This window comes from Lates calcarifer, linkage group LG18 (assembly GCF_001640805.2).
Source record: "Lates calcarifer isolate ASB-BC8 linkage group LG18, TLL_Latcal_v3, whole genome shotgun sequence".
NCBI classification, from domain to species: domain Eukaryota; kingdom Metazoa; phylum Chordata; class Actinopteri; family Centropomidae; genus Lates; species Lates calcarifer.
Window position 1 is genome coordinate 7,559,275 of NC_066850.1, and position 22,356 is coordinate 7,581,630.

Consider the following 22,356-nt stretch of genomic DNA (forward strand, 5'->3'; position numbering starts at 1 on the left):
CAGCCAAGTGGATAACTTTTAGTCGCTTGATTAAGCCCTTTATGTCCTAATATCTGGCTGATGGTGAGGGCTATCACTGACGACGATGATGATGATGATGTGATTTTGTTCTTGGCCAGATCTGCTAAAGAGCGCAAGGTCCGCATCTGGAAGGACTACGTGGCACCCACAGCCAACTTGGATCAGAAGGACAGACAATTCGTAGCCAAGGTGAGATCCCGACGTGGCTTTTATGAGCTGAGTCCTGTTGGTGAAGGTGCTATTTCTGCTTAATCTTGTCTTAATGCCATTTTTTTCCCCCTCTGGCCCCTAACATAATGTTTTTCCATTTGCATTGAAAATCCCCACTTATCTTTGAACTACTACAGAAAAAAAGCTTGGGTTAGGTATAAAACTTTTAACATGACATTATCCAGCATGAATAAGACTTGGCTCCAGTGTTTAAGGGAAGCTGGTTGTTTCCCTCACTTCCACCTCTTGATGTCAAACAGCAGCCTTTCCAATTTTCTCCCAGCACTGCAGCAAAAGCGGAGCCACTTTGAGGCTTCTAACGAATTATATCCTCCCGACACCTCTTATTTTCACATTTGCACCTCCCTGACCTGCCCCCCCCTCACCAACTGAATAGAAATAATAATTAAAAAAAAAAATCCCTTTGCTAAAGGTATGAGGAGGAATGCTTAACAGCAACCTTGAAGCGCTCCCCAGTCAAATTAGGGCCAAATCGCTGGCGTATGCTGTAGCAGTGGCACAAAACGACCCCCAAAAGCCAAGAACTAGAGATATTAGCTTTGGAGGTTATTGGCCGGGGCCTCGCGGGAAAAGAAGTGTCCTTAATATCAAGTACAAGGGAGTGCATTCCCTCCAAGTTGTCAGCACACGTTACTTCAAATCAAGTGAGATTGACTCCTCGATACATTTTGGTAATACAGTCTAACCTTATTGTCACTATGAGATGACACATTATAGGTTCCAATCTGACGCTTTAACGTAGTAAAGCAACTCTACCCTTAAAACATCAGCTTTAAATCTGGTCTCCTCTGTATGTATTTGGATGATGAGTTGCACCCCACCCTTCCTCTCAGTTGGTATATTTTTCTCTAGGAATGTTAAAAAAAAAATTTAATACCCTTAAAGTTTGCCTTTTGTCTGCGTTTGCTCCCTCCAGACCCTGAACTTTTAAGACCCTGAAAAATTCATGGCGAGCCTGAGGGTTACATAAAAGGTGTTGCTTTGGCAATCTGCTTACAGAATGAATTTGATAAACTGCACACACATAAAGAACCCGCAAAAAGAAACTGTGTGTGTATGTATATTTTTTTTTTTCCTGAGTCAGAAGGAAGAGGCTGGAGAAAGGATAAAACATTTATATTATCAGTGTGAGCTGCTCTAAGATCTTTCTGAACCCCCTCAATAAAAGAGGAATGGATGTGGGCAGTGGGGGTGGGGGGGTGGGAGAACATTTGGTGAGCTCAGGAGGGTGTATGAGGGGGGAAAAAAAAGAGGGTTAAAGAAGAAACTGAAAGTGTGGGTCTGTGTGGAGCAGTAAAGGGAGACTTAAAGGAAGAAGGATGAAAAGACATGATAAGTAAGAGCTGGGAAAAAAACCTAATCAAGATCCCTGGGACTATGCATGTCTTCTCTCTCGTTTTATTTTCTGCTGCTACGGTGCTGCACTGTTGATGCCCCCAGTTAAACCTTGATGCACTTTTTGATCTCTGTAAGACTCTTCTCTGTCCTCTCCTTCCTGCTGCAACGGCTCTCCCCCAAAAGAGCCAAAAAGGAGGCTCGCTCCCTGTCAGCTGCGGCTATATTAGTCAGTTTGTTTTAGGGATGAGAAAGCCCATCGGCAGCTCCTGGGACGTCACGCTTTGGGGCGAAAGACTTCTCCTTGCTATCACCTCGGCAAAGAATCATTTTCTAGAACATGAGGTGGCTCGGAAAGTTGTTGGCAGCGGAGTGAAAGGCCTCTGAAACGGCAGCAGGAGCATGTGACTCTAAAAACGTTCCTTCAAAAAGTGTCTGGCAGATGTGATGGAAAATGTCATGCAGACCCCGCAAATGGTTGAGTTGCTTTAAAGCCAGGTACATATCGGACAGGCTAAGGTTACTCAGAGCTGTCGTTACTTGTCCGCGTGACGTTTGTCGGCACCTACTGCTGCAATGCACCGACTCTCCCAGGGACACATCTATCCATCAATCCCATCATCATACACTCCTCCCCTCTCCTCGTCCACTCCACTTTTCACTTCTTATTATCCGAGTGATGGATAGAGTGGAGAGGCAGAGCAGGTCCAATCCCCACAAGTCAATCCTGCTGACGCATCTTCCTTTCCGACTGTCTCGTCCCTCTCTCCTCCCATCCCTACTGGGACTGGAGAAGCGGATGTAGGCCATGTCCCAATAGTCTTACTCTCCCCTCCTTTCCTTTCCCCTCCCCTCCCATCTTCCCCTCTCCTCTCCTCTCCTCTCCCCCGGGTAAACCATCGACCTGAGAGGTGATGGATAAAAGGTGACGTGGTGTAAACCTCTTTACCGACCTCTCATCACTAGCTTTTCAGGAGCGCTGCTGCTGTTGCTTTTAGGTCCACAAAATCCCTACAAATATGATAGATAAAACTAGCATGTATTTGTAATGTCTGAGGATTATTTCAAGACTAACAGAAGTGTAGATATTGTATTTGTGAAACTATGTTGGCTGATGACATTTGAATTTTTCTTTCTTCAATTGCTCTCATAATAATGTTATCCTGTTACCAAATTCACAAGTGGCGAGACATTTTTCTAGAAAAATAAATAACAAAAATGCCAATCCCACAACCTGCCAGATAACACCTGTGAGCATGATAGCGGACTTAAACTGTCACAACATTTTAAAGTTCATTCAAATATTATACTCCTGCATATGTGCCTCTTTATCCTGCAGTGCTTGTGTGAATGAAAATCCACATTAAATTACCCTTGATTTACATGATTCCCACATCTGATAATACTCCTAATAAGTATATTATTTGCTGTACATACGGGTGAATGTATTATATATGGTGGGAGTTTGTAAAAAAAAAAAAAAAAAAAAAAAAAAGTACTCTTTAATTCCCTGCTGAAAAGGCACAATTCATCTCTTTACCTAATTACAATACCTGTATGTTGGTTAGGAAAGAGATGACATGAGAGCCTCTTTAGCTGTTGGTATACAGTATGTCCCAGTTAAAATAAGTCAGACAGAATGGTTACAAGGTCACACAGGATTAAAAAGTCACTTTTAGGTTAAGGTGATGAGAAAAGGGTAAATTGGTTCGTGCCCCAGTTAAAATCAGTCAAGTGGAAGGGCAATAAGATGAAAAAGTCTCCAGATTATTGGTACCTGTCCTCCTAACGCATTACATACTCATCAGTCTCAATTTTTTTTTTCCCAGCAGCACCCAGTGGCTAGACGCCAGCTTAAGGTGTTTATCGTGGCATCAAAACACCACTAGTTTATGTGAAAGCGTGTAATTTGGGTGACAAACCATCTCCACTGGCGGCAGGACTGAAACACTGCCATAGGTGTTGCTTTTGAGGGAGTTGATCTGACATGAGTAATGAGTAAGTCCCGGCTAAGCCCATGCTTGGCCCTGTGGTTAAAACCAACTTAATGGATTCGACTGACAACCAACACATTCCCTGACAGTAGCCAAGATCCCTCTTTGTGCTGTGACTGATCTTGGCCACTGCAGATGTCATGTCAGCCATGGGCAGAGGGTGGCAGTAGATCCCCACCTCTTAAGTATCAGATTAGACCAGTGAGTCATGCTGCCCGCCTATTTGTCTTCTCTGCCTGCTCCCTCCGACCCTCATGGCAGCTACTTTGCAAAGACTTTTTGCTCTATTTTGCTATCTATTTTCCATCTTTCCCTCCATCTCTGCTCCTGTGATATTTGCTGAGAGATTACGCTCTGTCTCTCTGGCGCGCTCCATCTTTCCGTTCCTGTATCTCAGCACGCGTGTTGATCCGTTCCTCCTTCCCCTCTCTTGTCTCGCCTCCCCCGGCTGATAATTAGCCAGTAAATGCTGAGCCACTTTCTTCTGCTCCTGCCACATTCTCTCTCTTGCACTTTATTTACTTGGGCAGGCCACAAAATGACCTTGTTACAGTGTGAATTCACGTAGGCTGGTGTGTGCGCGCATGTGTGCGTGTCTCCGTGTGCATACATGCTCCCCCTCGCACTTACTCATTACACCTCACCCCCTCTCTGTCTCTCTCCCTCCTGCTCCCTATGTCTCTGCATCTCTCCCACTCAGCTCAGTGATTAGTATATGATGTATTTTGGCTGCTGTTGTGGGCAGCCTATTTAGCATGTGGGCTGGTCTAATTTCTGTTCTCTGGTGGCAAATGCGATGGCAGTCTGATTTGTTTTCATGGAATAATGAATCTCCCAAAAAGCCTAATACACCTGGATTTGTGTGTATCTCATACACATTATCAAAAAGGTTCAACTTAGTCTTAATAACTCAAAAAGGATTTTTTGGTGTTTTGTTTTTCTACCACACAGTCAGGCACAGAACACCCACACAGTCCAAATTGTGCTTGAAACATGGCTCAGACCTGCATCTCTCACTTTTAGGACTTCAGCTTGAGTGCAGCCTACATATCAACTACAGCTTGAGTGATGAGGAGGCCATTTAATGCATGTGTGGGTGGCAACATGTGTAGGGCGATCGATTTCTCAGTCTCTTGCGAGCGGCCTACTTAAAGGCGCTGGGTTTGGATGCCTCCTTCATCTCAGTCACATTATACCCCCAATCTGTCTTCTTACTTGGGATAGCACAGGCACATAGCAAGGCACATATTATATGTAGACTGGGTTGAGTTACAAATATTTATTTCACACTTCATTATTATTCATGAATTTATCTTCCTCTGAGATTTGTATAATTTGTGGACTAGGACAGGAGTTTGCGCATCCCTGTATACGACTGCGGAATGATTGGTTAAAACCAGACAGTGTTAGTGGCGTTGATAACTGCTGCAATCCCACAGTAGACTAATACTCTTGCTAGCTGTAATTTAACAGCTGTAGCTTTAAACATCCACCCAGATTCTTCTGACCCATACCTGCTCTAAACTGTGGTTGCTACCTTTGGTACGCAGAGAAATAGCATTTAAATGCCAAACATAAATTACAGTGTGTCTTTGGTTACACTTGTAAAGGTCTCCAGAACAAAGTGCTGCCAGCCAGTTGTTGGGCAGAGGGCTGTGTAATGCCAGTCTACCAGTCTATCTTTAACAGGATGTTTGTGTTTTAAAGCTTTTCTCTTGGATTCTGTCTCCCTCTTTCTCCCCTCCCTCCCTCCCGGTGCCAGTCCCCCAGATAGCGAAACGTCCTCCCTCCGTCCTCCAAACCTCACCGGCCTGCTGGGACAACTTAGCTCGCTTTACTTACTCAGTCACTCAAGGATCACTCTTTCTTACCTCGCTCGCAGTGCCTTCTGCTCGTGACAGTGCACGATCTGCACTGTCACTCTCCTTACGCCTTTGAATAGATCACTTCCTCTCCATTTATCCCTTACCTGCTCCTTCACTTCCCATCTCTCTTTCAGTCTGTCTGCTCACTCACTCAACAAGAATGCAAAGCCAGTCTTTCTTGCACCAACACCCCCTCACGTCCCTCAAAGATTTGTTGATTTTTGGACCCTTGAATTAATTTTTAATTTGCTTATTTTTGTGTTTTATGTTCGCCCGATCACATTCCGAGACGTGCCTCCTTCTGTTTTTATTTTAATCACTCCCTCTTCTTTGTTCTTGTGTCCCTGTAGGTGATGCAGGTGGTCAATGCTGATGCCATGGTGGTCAAGCTGAACTCTGGCGAATACAAGACCATCCACCTGTCCAGCATTCGGCCCCCCAGGATTGAGGGAGAGGTACAAACAAACCTGTTTGTGTGTCTGTCTGCATTTTATGTCTGTGAACGGCTTTGCACAGAGCGAGTGGATACTTGTGTATGAATAGTTGGCTGAATGTTGTCATACTGTATGTAGGAGAGCTCTTGTGGTCAGCCAGTTAATTAGAAGCTCTGCAGAGACGACCGGTGTCACTGCAGTCTTCATCTTCTCGACAGTCTGTTTATTTTAAGTCAAACACAAGCTGTTTACGTCTCCTTATTTTATCTGTCTCTCTCTGTTTAATTTTCATGCCCTTTGCTCCTTCTTTACTCATTCCCTCTCCCTCTAAATGACCGTGGGAATCATTTTGACCACTTGGTGGCGCCCCGGTAGTTGGGGCACATGCAAACACAGTAAGACACTTGCACACACCCAGTGGTTGCAGCACTGCAGAGAGTGAGGCAGATCGATTTTTTTCATTCTCCCTCTCCTCTCTACACTCCCCCTTTTTCTCAGAAAGACTGTGAAAACACACACATAGATATGCTTACACACGTATGTTAGTGACAGTAACAGTAGGCATTGTATTGAAAAATGTATGCAGTTACACCTAGATACAGAAATCTACTGTGCATGGTGGTGAAAACTGTTTTCACTGCTGCTTATGCTTCAAAAAGGTTTAATTTCAACACTGTGTATTTATTTTTGGAAGAGAAGGGATTGATCAACTTAGAATTCTCAGTTACCATCAGTGTCTGTCCTCTAAAAAGCTATCATTTTGTAAATAAAGGGCTCAAGATGTCTGGAAATGGCACTCCCAATAATTAGAAAGTTGTCGTGTCACAATAGTAGTGATTTTGCCTTTTTGTCAGAGGGAGAGTTCCACATTTCAAATGAAACCCTTTCCTCCCTTTTGTTTAACATGTCTGAGGCTGTTTGACAACCATTCCTCTAGTCGACGGATTGTTTACTGTAATATCCATTTCTACACAAGTCATGTCTCACAACATTTCCCTGTTCAAAGAGGTACGAGACAGTGGGGGTGTTGTGTTTCTGTCTAGGAAACGGTTGTAAAAATCAAGATTGCAGAATGTTTGCAACAGTCCTTTATTTTTTCCCTCTGTTTTGATTGTTTTTGTTTTATTGACTCCCTCTCACTGCTTCTTTTCCATTTTATGGTTTACTCTTTTCTATCTTTTGCTCTTTATTGTTGTCTAGTTTAGTTTTTATTCCCTCCCTCCCTCCCTCCCTCCTGTCTCCCTCCTGCCCCCCCCCCATCCTCGTCTCCGTCCCCGTCTCTCCCTGGGTGTCGTTAGTGCCTTGCATCATTAAGATACTGCTTTGAATCTCTCTCTGGCTCCCTCCTTCCTTCTGTTCTCTCCCTTCTCCTCCACAGTCACTTTTTCCTGCTGATCTTTCCTTCTGGGTGGGCACACTGTGGTCAGATTGACCTGCGCTGTTGCCCTTCATTTGTGTTTCTTCTCCTTAGCTCTAACAAAACTTTAAGGCAAGAACATCCCCTCCATTTCATCTTTCTGCCCTTTCTCTCGTCACTTGCATTGCACAGGTTTTGCTCGCTTATGGCCTGGTCCTTTCTTGTCTTGGAATATCTCTCTACTACTTCACTTGCTGACTACTTCACTTTAGCCTTTCTCTTCCTTTTCCTTTGCATTCCCTTTACTTTTAATTTCCCACTCTTGTCTTTCTCTCTCTCCTCCTTATGCTTGCCACTCTGTCTTTCTTTCAGCACCCGTCTCTGCTCTGTCTGTCGCTCCGTCTTTGCTTGCACCAGATGCTTCAACAGTATGTGTTTTGTGCTTCATTAAACTGTCGTATGTTGCAGGGAGGCTGAGAGAGTGAGCCCAGATGTGAATGTTTGTGTGTATTGTATTGGTCTGATTTCTCATGTAAATACAGTGCCTGTCTGGGTACCTGCTCACTGGGCCAGCAAAGTGAACTTTATACTAGCCTGCATGAAATACTACCAGCCCTGCAAAGATAATGTAATATCCATCTTGAACCAGGCAGACAGAGTTTGTTACCAGCTGCAGATGTGGCTAAGGTAAAACATATATATACCTTAGACTGGAGTGAAAGATCACCAACAAAAGGTATGCATGTTTTAACAGTCAGTTTATATATGTCCTTGCTTCCCACAGGCAGATCTGGCTTTTTGTGCCTGCTGGAGGACAGTCTTTTTTCGGAGGTGGTGTTACATGAAAAAACTGTCGCTACATTTTTGTGTTTTTAATAAGGCTTGTTCATGGTGCTGCTGCTGGTGTTGTTTGTTAGCTAGTTATTTCTGTCTGCGAGCTAAAGAGCCTGCCTGCCTGTCTGTAATGCTGTTGGCTCGGCTTTGAGTGTTGTCGCTATGGTAGCAATGCAGAGTTGTGATGGGTTTACTAAGGCTATGATGAGCCCTTGGTCTGTAAGGTAGAATAAAGGCAACTGATAAGAGAAGCACTGAAATGTCTCTTGTATCTTAACTAAGTATATTTTTTTTAGATCCATGCATGTGCGTTTAATGTCCAGTCTCATTGGCCAGCAGGCCTGTGTGTCTGATCACTAAATTGGGCAAGTGAGTGGTTACCTTAGGCAAGCAGGGGAACTTAATTTCATGCCTTGTCTACACTACTTTACAGATGCAGATATAGTAGTTCACATTGCATTAGTGGATGTTATTCCAGACATTGTAATCTGTTAATTTTTCCCCTCATTAGTGTTGCTCGAACTATGTTGAAAGCCAATCACATTTATTATGTAGAGCCTCCAAATATTGGTGCTCACTTGCCAGAGCAGACAGACTTGGCAGCCATGGTTAAAAGCTCTGGGTTTTTTTTTTTTCCCCCCTTCAAATTGCCCAAATGATAAGCGTGTTCGTGCACATGTAAGAGGCACACACACAGTAATGGCATGCGCAGTCTGAAAAAGCCTTTTCTTTTTGGCGATTCTTACCTTAAGGTCAAGTGAGTGAGAGGTCACAGCAGGTATGTCTCAGCCAGCAGCTCTACACACACTGACATCATGTTGGCTAACACTGTCACGAGTGAGCTGGCTTTCTTGCTTACAGTGCAGCAGACAGACACAAAGACATCGTCACGGTTTGCGGCACAGCTTACTTCCCCACGCACACACATTTGCACATGCACAAACACATGCACACACACGGAGAGACACGCTTGGTTAAGCTGCATTAGCCTATGTCAGGAAACATCTTGGAAATTGGCGTCAGTGTGTGCACAAACATGGATTACACAGGCATGTGCTGTACTTGTCCGTATAGAGGCGCTCCAGATGTGTGCATGTTAGCACTGTAGCTTTATCTGTGAGCCCCGAAGGAAAATCTCCAGAGAAAACAAAGTCAGAAATTTGGTGTTGTGTGCTTATGTGTGTATGTGTATGTGTGTGTGTAGCATTCTCTAGAGGTCTGTAGGGATTTTTTTGTGCCAGTTGTCATTATTATCTCTGTCTGTCTGGATGTGTCCGTGCACTGTTTGACTGTGCATTCTGCAAACAAGGCCGTACACTTTGTGTGTGTGGGTGTGTCTGGGTGTGTGTACTGTTCGGGGGTACTGAAGCCAGATGCGATGTACCAGTGCACTGATGAACTGTGACAGTTACTGCCAAGCCCCTTTCCTCCTCTCCTCCTCCCAACTCCTCTGGTTCCTTTTAGTCTTCTAACACCCCCCTCCACCCCCCCACACTCACGACAACACTAATAGTGCTCAGACTGACGGATTATTCGACCAATGGTGTCTGGCTGCAGCAAAACCCAAATTTCCTCACTTGCACTCCTCTCTCTCCTTTTTCTCTCATTTTGATCCCCCCCCCCAGTGTTACTGCTGTGGCATATCTTCAGATGTTATTTTGAGCTTGGGAGTTGGAGTCAGCTTTTTCTCCCCCCCTTCTTGTTTTTGCTCTCTCTCTCTCTTCCTCCGTTTTTCTCTCTCGTGTGCAGTAGGACAAGCCCAGCGTAAAACACGAGTGGGGAGAGATGTCTATGCTACTCGGTGACTCACTGTTACACCCACTCACTCACTCACACTCATTGTGTTTGTGTGCATCTGCTTTGACGATGCACATGCGTTTAGTCTCGAGTGTTTGTGTCTCTCTCTCTCTCCTCTCTCTCCTCTCTCCTCTCTCTCTCCATGCATTGTAATGTATCTGTGTGCTTATGTGGTTTAAGTAGGGTTCAGGAGAGTTCTAATGGAGCACATAGAGAGGCCAATTCGCTGTCTTTATATAAGGCAACACAATGACTATGGCTCATCCCCGCGCTACTCTATACAGCCCTACCTACTCGTCTAACCTCTCCACAGTCCACCTCTGTGTGTGTGTGTTGACTTTATAGATGATTTAGTCTCACAGTACATCTTTCATCTTTCTGCTGCTGCCTCCCATAAACCATCTATCTCTCCACCCTCCCCCTTTTCTTTTCTTCTGTCTCCTTCTTATTTTTACTTTCACATTATTGGGTTTATTTTTACACTGGAACATTGCACATTGATTAGCATTTTCTGTAAATACAGCCGTTTCAGCACAGGTCTGAAAAGTCTGGCAAAGTATGTGGGCAGAATTTGACAAGCTCCACAGCTTCATACCTATGCAGTACATCAGAATCAGTGGACAAGCCTGGATGGTATGTCACAAAACAAATGACAGTGTAATCTTTTTGTGGTTGCACTGCCTCTGTCTTATCACATATTGTTATTTTGAATGATAGCTATACAGTAGTAAGGTTTTGTTCCTAGTGTCTTCACATGATGATGAATTCTGTTTCACGTCTACAAGTGCTGTCAAGACATCAGGGTCTTAAGAAAAGGTGGTAGAATATGGAAATACAAAATGTGTTGTAATGTTGTTATAGCTAGCCAGCTAATTATCAACTGTAGTGTAATGTAGGGTGCTCAAGTACAATGAAAGAAGCTAAAGAAGCTGACATCATCCACATTTGGCCAGACAGAAAACATACTGACAGCATACTGAGCAAAAAACACCATGTGGGACCAAAAGACAGACGGGGTAGAGGAAAGCAGCCAAATAAACAAGTCACAAAACAACAATGTGAAAGGCATAATTTGGAACAAAGCTCGGGTGTTGTTTTTTTTAATACAGTAAGGTGTAAATATCTGCAGAGCAAAATCAGGTCACACATTAGTAGACACAGAATTCATGAAGATTGATAGAGCTTCTGAAAAAAATCTGAGGAGATACAGTTTTGTAATGACCAAATCTCTAAACAGACAGACCCATCTGCTCTCTGCAGTGTTTTGCTTTCTCTTCTCCTACTCTCCTCTTTGTTTTTACCCACTCCCTCCCTCCTCACTTATGTCCCCATCCTCCAAATCTTATGTCTGGCCATGTGTGTGCCCTCAGCATGCCCCTAGCCCGGCACGACATTCCCTTGACCTCAGATTTTTCGGGGGGAGATGACGGGGGAGGAGGGTCACCCACCTCATGACTCATTCGTGCACTATTGGCTGGACAAGGCAGATTGGTAGCCAGTGTCCCTCCTCACTACTGGATGAATATTTTTTGGCTCTGTTGCACCATTTGGCTGTCACTGTTGAAAAAGCAAGGACTTGGCTTGCTTGTGTTTGTGCTACTGCAGGAGAGTTATTCAGGAGGCTGCATTGGAAGATAATGTGACTGTTGCTTTTGAAAGATGTAGGTTATAGTGTTATCAAGAGAGCAGAGAACACGCCACCTGTAATCACTTTTGAGGAGAACTTGTTTTGTTACAAGCCGTTTATAAATAGGGGTTTTTGGGTTCAAGATAGATGCAGTATGTTCAATAATATCCAGTATAAGCTGTACCGACAGTCCTCAGCAATATTGGAGACTTTTAGCAGGCGGCACTGCAGTTAGTCTAACACTGCATCACCATGTCTGTCTGCAGGGCCAGTCTGACCGTCTGTCTGGTCCAAAAATTATAAACACAACACTGCACATTTGAGTCTCAGTGTAGCTGCCTCACTCAGGAAGCCAGTGTGGTGCTTTAGCTCACATTTTTGTTTATATGACATCTTTATTAATGGCAGCACAATCAGGACATGGGCAGCAACCTGTCGCAGCATCCCAGTAATTTTACCTGCATCAGTCTGGTGGCAGCTAATCATGAATCAAGTGGCTGTTTGTTTTTATGGTGTTACAGGTAATTTCATTCTGAAATCCAGGTTTGTTTCTGTGTTTATTGCAGGATCACTTGAAGTCGGTACAGTAATGACTGGCAGTATGGGTCATATCTCTGAAATTGTAATGTGATTTTTGTATTGTAGTAGTATAACCAGCAATATCCTTTATGCTCTTTCTTCAGGAAGTGTGCTTTCTCTCTCTCTCTCTCTCTCTCTTTCTCTCTCTCTTTCTCTTTCTCTTTTGCACTGTCTTCCTCTCATTTGATGTGTATACATGCACAATTGAGTAATGTTGTAGTTGTACAGTAGTAAATGCTGACTGTTTGTCTACGATCCCCAGTGGACTTGTTAATCAAAAAATAATGTTCACTTTGTCCGGGACACGTTCGCACAGCAGCGTATTTCTCTCAAACGATAGGCTACACACAAAACAACCCACTCCACTCAATCTCTTAAATACAAAACTCAGGCCTAATACTGTACACACACAGCCACCCCCCCAACACCACAGCCAAACATCAGAGAGCATGACATGCTCCTGAGTCATGATTTCACCCTTGAAGTTCCAGAAGCTACTGATGCTTCCAGCAGTAGCATCCACACATTTTGCAGCCCCAGCCCCTGCAGCCCTGCGACACTGTACAATCCAGCCAGCGTCATGCCTCTGCAATAGTCAAAGATGATTCCTGAGCTTTAGTGGGTAATTTGGAACGAAGGGAATTTACCCCAAATAGAACAGAACTCCCCCTGAGGACAGTGAGAGCAAACTGTTGTTATTGGGTCACGGTTGAGACATAGCAGTGACTCTCTCCTCTGTCTGTAACCTTCCTGCAACTGCAACAGTTTATAGATGATGTACACAGAGTTTGCCTTGTCTGGAGTAATTTAACGATGCTGATGTTGGCGGTTTATCCGCGTCTGGAGGCTGAAGTTGAAGGCGTCACAGTCTACTTTTTCCACACAGTTTGAATTGCACTTAACTGTCAGGGGATGCTTAATCTCTCCTCCAGTAGCGCTGCAACTGATGTGGACCCCTTGGCAGTTGCAACATAAAGTGGACAAAGCTATGAAATATTGTGCAGTTGTTGCAATCAGTTGGCATTATTGATCCGTGGTCATGCTAAAGCTCTCGGTGGCTGCCCTTTAAAAACCACTACTGTTCTTTTGTTTTTAACCAGACCCCCCCCTCACATTTTAGCTTGTAACTATCATGGGGACAAGATTGCTATCAGTTTGTCAGTGGGTCATATCGGAGTAGGACATCGGAGAATGTGATCATCAGCGCGTTCTTCCAGAATGCCGATGTTTTTAGTTGTAACATTTCCTCTCATTGTCTCATTTTCTTGTTTTCTGACTCCTTCACCTTGCCGTCATCCACTCAGTCTCGCTTCATTCCCCATAGACCTTCTAAAGGAGGAGGAGTAGTACCTTTTGTCCTCCTTGTCTGCTTCTCCACTCCTTGTGCCTAATTGGCATAGAGTGCTGACATTTGCACTCTTCGCCCTCAGTGACATAGCTCCCCTTCCACCGTAAAACAGCTTATTAGTTAGAAATTATTTTTTTCTTTCTTTCTCCCTCTGCTTAGGTTCATTCTTTACTTCTCCCAGTTGAAGTTATCCTGTTATTTTGACCTGTGTCTGTCAGAGTTCTAATGGCCCGGAAAATGGAGGTCTGCCTTGAATAGGCTGTGTGTAAAAGCCTCCCAGGATGCAAACACACCATCATCCAGTGCCTGGGAATTATCTTAATGTATGACATTAAGAAAATACGCTCCAAAAGAGGGATTTCACTCAAGCAATTTCAGCTTGGTAAAAGTTATCCTCATCCCCAGCAGTGGACGGCTCAGCCCGCAGCTCAGGCACAAAATGGAGGATTCCTGGCTGGCAGTGCTCCTAAAAGGGCCCCATCATCCCACCGCAACTGACTTGATAGGGATGAAAGACCCTGACAATAAGCCCCGGCTGACACAAAATGGAGGACATCGGCTCTTGGCTGAGCAGTGCGGGATTTCCACTGGCCATGTGTGAGATTAACTCACCTCCGAGGTTCCATGCTGTGCTGACTCCGCTAGTGAAAGTGGAGAGGGATGAGAGCGAGGGAGTGAGAAAAGAAAGATAGAAAGCTATTAAACTGAAAGGTTATTACATTCCTGCCAAGGTTAAGGGAACTCTGTTGGCTGGTAGATTTGGCAGTTTTCAGTGCTCCCTCACCAGGGCCAATCCAGCCGGCCCTCTGTGGAGTCATGTTGACTTATTCAAACTATAAGCAGTATTTTTGGAGGGAAAATTTACTGTCACTGAAACACTGCTTGGAGTGGGATTTCTGTTTGATACCACTGGATTTTGTCCTGCAAGATTTGTCTTAAAGACTTTAATAGAGCCATAAGCACATGCTTGATCATATAACACATGTTCACACCCTTTGCTCCCCATGTGTCTTCTCTCCAACATCCATCTGCCCAGCTGTGCACCACACCTGGCATCTCGGAGCAACTGGAGAGGCATTAAAAATGAATGAAAACCATTGAAGAGAGGAGGAAATGAGGAATTAATCCAACCCCGTTTGTTCATTTGGAAGAGTGTTACTTCTGTTTGTATGACAGATAATGATGGCGTTCATAGAAGAGTGTGGGAGGGGCAGGGGTGGCGAGCACACTGGTATTGTCATTCATAGCCTTATTCCTCCTGTTAGCGCCTGTCATTTATTTTCCCACTGCGTCATTGTCATTTGCTGAATTTTTTTTTCTCCCGCCCCTACAAAAACGGCACCTGTCAGTGTGTGTGTGTGTGTGTGTGTGTGTGCGTGTGTGTGCGTGCGTGTGCGTGCATGTGTGTTTGTCTCGTCACACTGGGAGCAACACAAAACCTCAGCCTCCTTTGAAAATGCAAATAGGTTCTATTTGTGGCCTGCTCCTGTCAGAGAGTGGGTGAGCGTATTGAGGGAAGTTTTTGTATGCCGCTGTGTGTGTGAGTGAGTATGCGCACGTGTGTGTGGCATGTGGCTACGTCTGTGTATACATGTGTGCGCACGCGTACTATCAGCTTGCCTGTATGCATCTGTTTAACACAAAGTATCTTTGCCCTGGCTGCATCTGTGTGTCCTTGGTAACTGTGATTTATTTTTTATTTTTTGGTGCAATGTGTCAGTATTGACAGCAAAAGAGATGTTTGTGTTTGAGGAAGGTGTGTGTGCGAGCGACTGTGCGTGCCTGAAATGCTGCCGTTCACACTGCAGTATTTGACAGTGAGTTCAGAGTCCAGATCCTCCCCGTTGCAGGACTGAAGTAGAGGGGAAAGAAGGAACAAACAGACTGACTGTGTGTGAATCTGTTGTGTCTGTGTTTACGTCTGTATGTGTTTGGTGGAATTGGTGGGGGTGGGGGGGGGTTGTTTTTCTGTGTGTGTGTGTGTAGATGTTTTTCAGAGGTCTCCGCGTGCAGCGGATGTGTTAAGCCACGCGGCTTTGTGCGGTGTGAATAACTCTCTCCTTCCCCGTCTTTCTTTCTCTTCCCGTATTGTCTTCTCCCTTCCCACATCCTCTTCCTGACCCTTCTCCCCAATGTCTCCTCCAACCTCCCTCCATCTTTATTCAGGAGAAGAACAAGGACAAAGACAAACGTTTCCGTCCGCTCTACGACATCCCTTACATGTTCGAGGCCCGTGAGTTCCTGAGGAAGAAGCTCATTGGGAAAAAGGTAAGAACCAGTGACAGACTCAGTCACTGGTCTCCTCTGTGTGTGCATATGCTAGTGTGTGAATGAACTTGATTGCCTCTAATCAGCTTTTAATGAATTAAACAATGTCTCTCAACAATTCCCCCAGTGGCTGTACAGAAGTTACAACACCTCCCCACCCCCCCCACCCCCAACGGTAGCCAAGCACACATTTCTGAAGCCCTAAGCTAGATATCCGTTTCTTTCCTTCTCTCAGTGTGAATACCAAGTACTCTCGGTAAATGCCCTGGGGCTCGGTATTGGCCCGGACGCACCCGTTAAACAAGCAGTGTTGATTTCCCCCTCTTGTGTCTATTGATCTACCGGGTCTGTACACCTTGGGGGCTCCTATGATTTACACACATCTGACCTAGCAGATCCCAGCAGTGAGCTAGAGAGCACTTAAGACACACACCACAGCTTGAACATCTGCCTTTTTTGTGTCGAATTTGAATAGATAAACTATGAATTGAGGTTGGTTATGCGACTCAGAGAAAGAGAGGGAACACATTGGAATAGTTAAAGTACAACTAGTGAGTGCTGATTTGTAACCAGCTGTTTCTACTTTGAAATCTAACAAACTTTGTCTTGCATATCAAGTTGTCAGCACACTCTGTAGGTTGTTTTTTTACACCGGGGTCCGTTCAGTAAATCAGTAAAACGACGCCTACATTCTTGTCATTGTCCGCAGAGTGGCAATTTTGCCGCCTTCGGTGCCAATAATGGCACAGGCAGAGAAGCCAGCTGTTGCTCATAGGCACGCCCAGAGTCGTTGTCCATGGCCTGAGTTGAGTGATGGTTTATGTTTTTCCAAATAACTAACTGTAACACTTGTCAGATGCAGAGGGGGCGCACTATAATGGAACAATGCTGGAAAAGATTGCAATCTTTCTTGCAGAAATCTACATGAAAATGCAGTTGAAAGTGCAGATTGATGGAAAACTCTGTCAAAATGGTGCATTTATGTGCAATCATACTGACAAAATGACTTCCCTAGTCAGAACTTATCACATAAATTCAATGCTGTTTTGCAGCTGACTCCCAAGTATCAGATCAACATCAATCAGATCATTTGGAGCTTAGACCTTCACAAATCAATTCTCAGTGTGCTTTTTAAAATCTCAGCCTGTGTTTCTCTTTGACTGAGAATGTACTAAGCAAATGTACAGATTTCAGGGGTCCAAACCACAGCAGCCAGATAATGGATGAAACAAACATTGCTGTGTCACACACTTTCATAAGTGTACCATGTTAAAAAAAACAAAAAAACAAAACAAACAAAAAAACATTTGCAGTATAGTACTGGTAAACACAAAGACGTGCACCCACTCAAAGCCAAAAGCCAAAGGAGTTCCTTTTGGCGTTCAGCAGAGGAGTGAGATTCATATCCCTGTCCCAGCCTCTCATCACAGTCATTTTAATCATCCTCATTAATGTTTTTTTAATGACAGAAAATTCAGCCGTAAGCTGGCTTTTGACGAGTGAAGCGAGAATAATGATTCTGCTGTTTATTTGTGGTGTTTGTGTTAGGGGATAATGAGTGCGTGTGATGGGGAATAGGGAGACTAGCTTTGTTAAGGTGTAAAATACTGTAGAAAATATACCAGTAGCATGATGATAAAATGTGTGTACAGCTCAGGTTTGTAACATTAAGCCTCATATCGCACCATATAGTAATTGTAAACTAGCATGTTGGGCTTCTTTTATAGAACTTCATGTTGGCTTTAAAACACTGTGGCTTGTATGTGTGCATCTAGATGAAGTCATAATACATATATATGGCTATTCAGAGCCTGAAACATACAACATCTACTGTGGTTAGGCATGCAACCCAAAGAAAGGGAAGAATAAAAATGAAGTAAAATAATTCAGTACATAATAATCATGCATGTATTATGAGGTGCGCATATTTCCTCTGTGCTTTAAATGCCTTTTTCACATTTTATGTGCTCAACACACACACATACACACGCACAGCATCTGCCATTGCTCAGATCAATCTGTGCTGTTTTTACACAGAGTTTGATTTCACAGTATTGCTTGCTTAGACTCCAGGGTGTTTCAAAAGTCAACTCAGCTAAAATGTTCCTGTGCCTTTGTAGGCCTCAGGCAAATTGCTGTTTGTAGTGTTTATCAGAGAGGAAAGTATGCATGATTGTCTATGCGTCAAAAGTGGTTAGTGTCTTAAGTCTGATAAGAGTATGCACGTTTTCATCAGAGTGCGTCAATGGCCCTGTTTACAGCCAGCATTAAAATGCATCATGGATGATCCAATCACGCGCGGACGGCCCTAAATGCAGGTGGGAGTGCGCTACATGACATGTTGAGAGATTTGATCACCCAGGCTACAGTTGGAGGTGGTGGTCATCAGGGAACTGTTTGTCCACATCTAGTGAGGTGTGAATGCAAATGTAGCCCTGGCCAACTAATTAGAGTTACATGTGAACAGCACAACAAACCTTCAAAAACACAGCCCACACCCAGAACAAATTACCATTTATTCTCTCTTGCTCTTCCTTTATCTCTGCTTGGCATTTCACTTAAATCTGCTTAGATCTGGGCTTCACACTTCCCTTCTCCATCATTAAGCTTAATGTATAAATATATACAGTATACGCCACTGAATTCCTCTACATTTGATTAGTATTGAAGCTGAATCTCCCAAGTGTGTGCTTGTATGCTCTTTGAAGTGAGTTAGGTTTAAGTGGAGAGCTCTCGCCCATTTGCCAGCAGTACAGCCCCCTCCCTCCTCACTCTACAAAATCAATAACGGAAGAGCTCTGGAACGCTGCTTCCCTCCCATTCCTTTATTGTTGCTAAGACACAAGGCTAAAGCTCTGAATTAAACCCTCTGTCACCACGTATCATCTCTTTTTTTCCTCCCAATAATTGCAGAGCCTTAAAAAACTGCAGTTTTTTGAAGGTACAAGCATCACGCATCAGCTGCCTTGGCAACAAGAAAGAATTAGTTCGGATGAAGTGATCACAGGCTCACTAACAGGCTGTGCGAGCACAATACTAACCCTCAAGGCTTTAATGTTAATCTATGCTACCTTGGCCTACTTGAGTTGTCAAGTTGGATGCAGGTAGATGCACAAGTGTATAGATGCATGTTGCACTCGCAACAAGGAGTGGAGTTTAGTCGACCCACTTACTGTCATCCTGTCTCCCAACACTAAGCTCTATGGAGACAGATTTGGAGCAGTAAGCATTAGTAGAAGACTATAAGACCACTGCTTTCCTTGAAATTCTGCTCCGGAGAACTCCACTTTTATCTTTTTATTTTTTATTTTTTGCTCTTTTTTTCCTTCTCAAACTGAGACAAAGATTTTACCTTGGCACTGAGGTAATTGGGGCTTGACCCGTTGGATTTAAAAGGAAATACTGTCTGTCTGATCTGGGTCTTCCCTGAAAGAAAAAAAGGGGAAGAGAACCTGAGTCACTTACAAAGGTGTGACTTTCATTTTTACTGGCAGCTCACAAAAGGCAGATCTTTGCGTGGACTAGCTCAAACCGGACTCGACCGAAGCTAATTGTCCTGTCCAGTCTTAAGGTGCAGATTTGACCTACAAGTATTCCCTTTGACAACATTCCCATTCAAAGCTCTGCAACTGCCTAAGAGTGCGATACATTGCATGAATTGGGAAACAAGCAGATTTTCCCCTGACTAAACCTTCTAGGACGTGACTAAGCATTAACTATGAGTCTCAGTGTGCTGAGCTAAAGCTCAAAGCCTTAATGCCACCGCTCCGCTTTAGGAGAATAAAGCTACATTAAATGCTTTTTTTCTATTAAATCCCCTATTCCTCATATCTATAAGGAGAGCATGGTGCTTTTGATCTTTTATAAAGCATATCTAATATCCATATTCAAAAGATTGGGTTTTTTTTTTCTTTTTTTGGCCAAACAGAGTCTATATTAAATAGCTCTCAGAGGTAGAAAGGAATTGGTGCAGTACCTGGCTGGGTCTTTGAAAGAAGACTTAACAGCTTCAGGTGGTGATGAAATCTTGTCCTATTCACAGCATCAGCTCCAACAACCACATTTCTTTGATCAGTTTCATGTTGACAGAACTCTTGAATCCATAACTTCAACAGTGAATTATCACTCTGAGTAAACTAAAGTAATTGTAAAGGTATGTATGGGTTTTATTTTGACAAAAATTTGCACGTAGAGGACATGTTTAGGTATTTTTGAGTAATTCAGTCTACCCACAAAACTTCCTCTGAACTATCCCTGTAAGGTCGGCTAAATATGCAGGGAGGCATTTTCCTTTTTCTCCTTTCTCTCCGTCACGCTACGTCTGTCTGTCTGTCTCCTTCTCTCTGTCGTATATATATCCCCACCCCCATTGAAACGGCAGCACTTGCATGGTGACATAATCCCAAAAAGCTTGATTTGGCTAACTTTATAAGTAGTGCTTCTTGTGCGCCTGGGTCTCAGCCTCAGCAGAAAAAAAGTCCAATGGAAATGTTGCATTAAGCCACTTATCAGGGTTGAGCACATTCGGATAATCCTGCGTGCTCAAAGTGGCTCCTGTTATGCAGCTGCTTGTGTAGTACTGTTAGCACCAGAGTTTTCCCCTCTTATTGGTGTGCGTGCGAGTGTGTTGTGCTGAGAATGCCGCGTGGCGCAACGTGGCATTTTATGTGGTGTGTGTGTTTGCAAGGTTAAGACTCGATTTGAGGGGAAAGCTTGAGGTGTGTGCGCTCAAGCAGATGCAAAGTGTGTAGACCGAAGCGTCACCGAGTCCCATGGTTGAAAATCCAGATGGGGCTCCCTCTTCCTCCTCCTTCACTCCCCTCTCTTTCCCTCTACGTTGTGCTGTCCCAGCCTGAGGTTTTTTCCTTGCAGCACAGCTCCCTTCATTAAATGATGGCCAGCTGCGATTACAGCCTGCTAAAACACACTAACAACTTAAGCACCTCTCGTACACATGCTCTCATTCGCTCTCACACACACTCTTCTCTTACCACACCTTCTTACCTTGCTTTCCCTCTTGTGCTCATTTTCTTTACCATCATTCCTCTCTCTTTTTTGTCTTTCTTTGTGTCGTCAAGTCTTAAATATGTCCAGAAATATTTTTTTAGTCAAACCCAAATTTAGCTTGTGATTGGCTAATATCCATGGTGCAGTGTGAGGCTCCTTCAACACCTGTGTGTACAGATTATCATTATCCTGTCCTGTGTGGATTCCCGCATGTCTAATGTCTCCTTTCCACTGCCTCAGTATAACATTCTTTACCTGCACCAGCAGCACTTTTGATCATAAACATTTCCACTGAGAACTCAAACTGTGTTAAATGTGCTCTTTGATTACAAAGTGGTCTGCACCATAACGGTTTAAAATTTTGCCACCTGTGGGAGCTGGGTTAAATGAGCAGGTGCTGGTGACAGGTGCTTATTTCAGTTTGAGGAAACCCAAAACCTCCTACACTCGGTGAGGATAAGACGCATTTCACTGGAGAACCACTCATGCTGAGCTCCATGATAGGCTACCATTACTGTTGCTCACGATACAGCACAGCACAAGCGTCCTCACCTTATCATAGTTCAGCATAAGTTGTTTGCGAAAGCCTTGGCAATTATACATACAACTTTCTTTGGTTCCATGTAAGGTATATAAACATAGCAACACTCACATGCATACTTCCATATCTTTATGTATACCTCTGCACATGCAGAAACACCAACAGTTACCACCAACTGAGGATGTTTTATTCCACACACACACACACACACACACACACACACACACACAAACAAACACACAAACACAAACACAAACTCTCGTTACATGCAACAAATGTGACTCCTTTGGCAGAGCGAACTGAATCTCGCCACACCGCTTGTCACGTCAGCATAACAAAAAACATTTCGTCTCACTGCCGTCCTGCTGTCCTCGTCCTTATCACTCCCCCCACTTTCTAATCCATCCGTTGCCTCTCCTCCTCCATCTCACTCTCCTCTGGCGGGGGGGTTCTTATAGATGGCTTTGCTTTATCAGGAGATCCGCTAGATGGCCCGTGGAGAATGGGCCTGGAACTCCTCTAATCTAACATCGCTTGGTCAAAGTTTATAATCTGTCATCACCTCGCTTAATGGGGAACTACTGGTGTTCTGGTTTCACAGTTTATAGTATCCAGCACTGTATTTTGCCTGTGTGTTTAAATGTGCTCCTCGAATCTTTTTTTTTTTTTTTGTGTTGGCTTTCTGTTTTTTTTTTCCCCTATTTCACTTGATGTCATTTCACCCTCTCCAGCTAACTTCTGTTCTTCCTGTTTTTCACTGCTTTGTTTGTCCCCCATCCTTCAATTACCCGTGCCCGGCCATGCACGGCCATTAAACCCAAATTTAACCAAGAACAATGCAAAAATGTTTTTTTCATAATTTAAATGGCTTCACTTTACAATGAGGCTGAATAGAAATGGAACTCATGTTTGGACCACTGAGGAAATGAAGAGCTTTGATGTGGGAGTCGGGATAAAATCATTTCCGTCGTGACAATAAGAGAATGGGTTACGAAATTAATGAAATTGGGGGTGTTTTAAAAGCGGGGGCATTGCAAAATGTTCTACGGCTGAGAGAGTCACAAACCAATTCTGTTGCTGATAATATGACAGTTAGTGAGGTTATGGGTGCTATTAAT

General features: G+C 43.9%; 1 protein-coding gene across 1 annotated transcript in view; it reads left to right on the forward strand.

Moving 5' to 3' along the window:
• snd1 (staphylococcal nuclease and tudor domain containing 1) overlaps positions 1-22,356 on the forward strand; it is a 164,379-nt gene that overhangs the window by 12,046 nt on the left and 129,977 nt on the right. Inside the window, 3 exon segments of the mRNA XM_018670981.2 lie at positions 120-210; positions 5,797-5,901; positions 15,589-15,690. Of these exon segments, the coding sequence (XP_018526497.1) occupies positions 120-210; positions 5,797-5,901; positions 15,589-15,690 (298 nt within the window).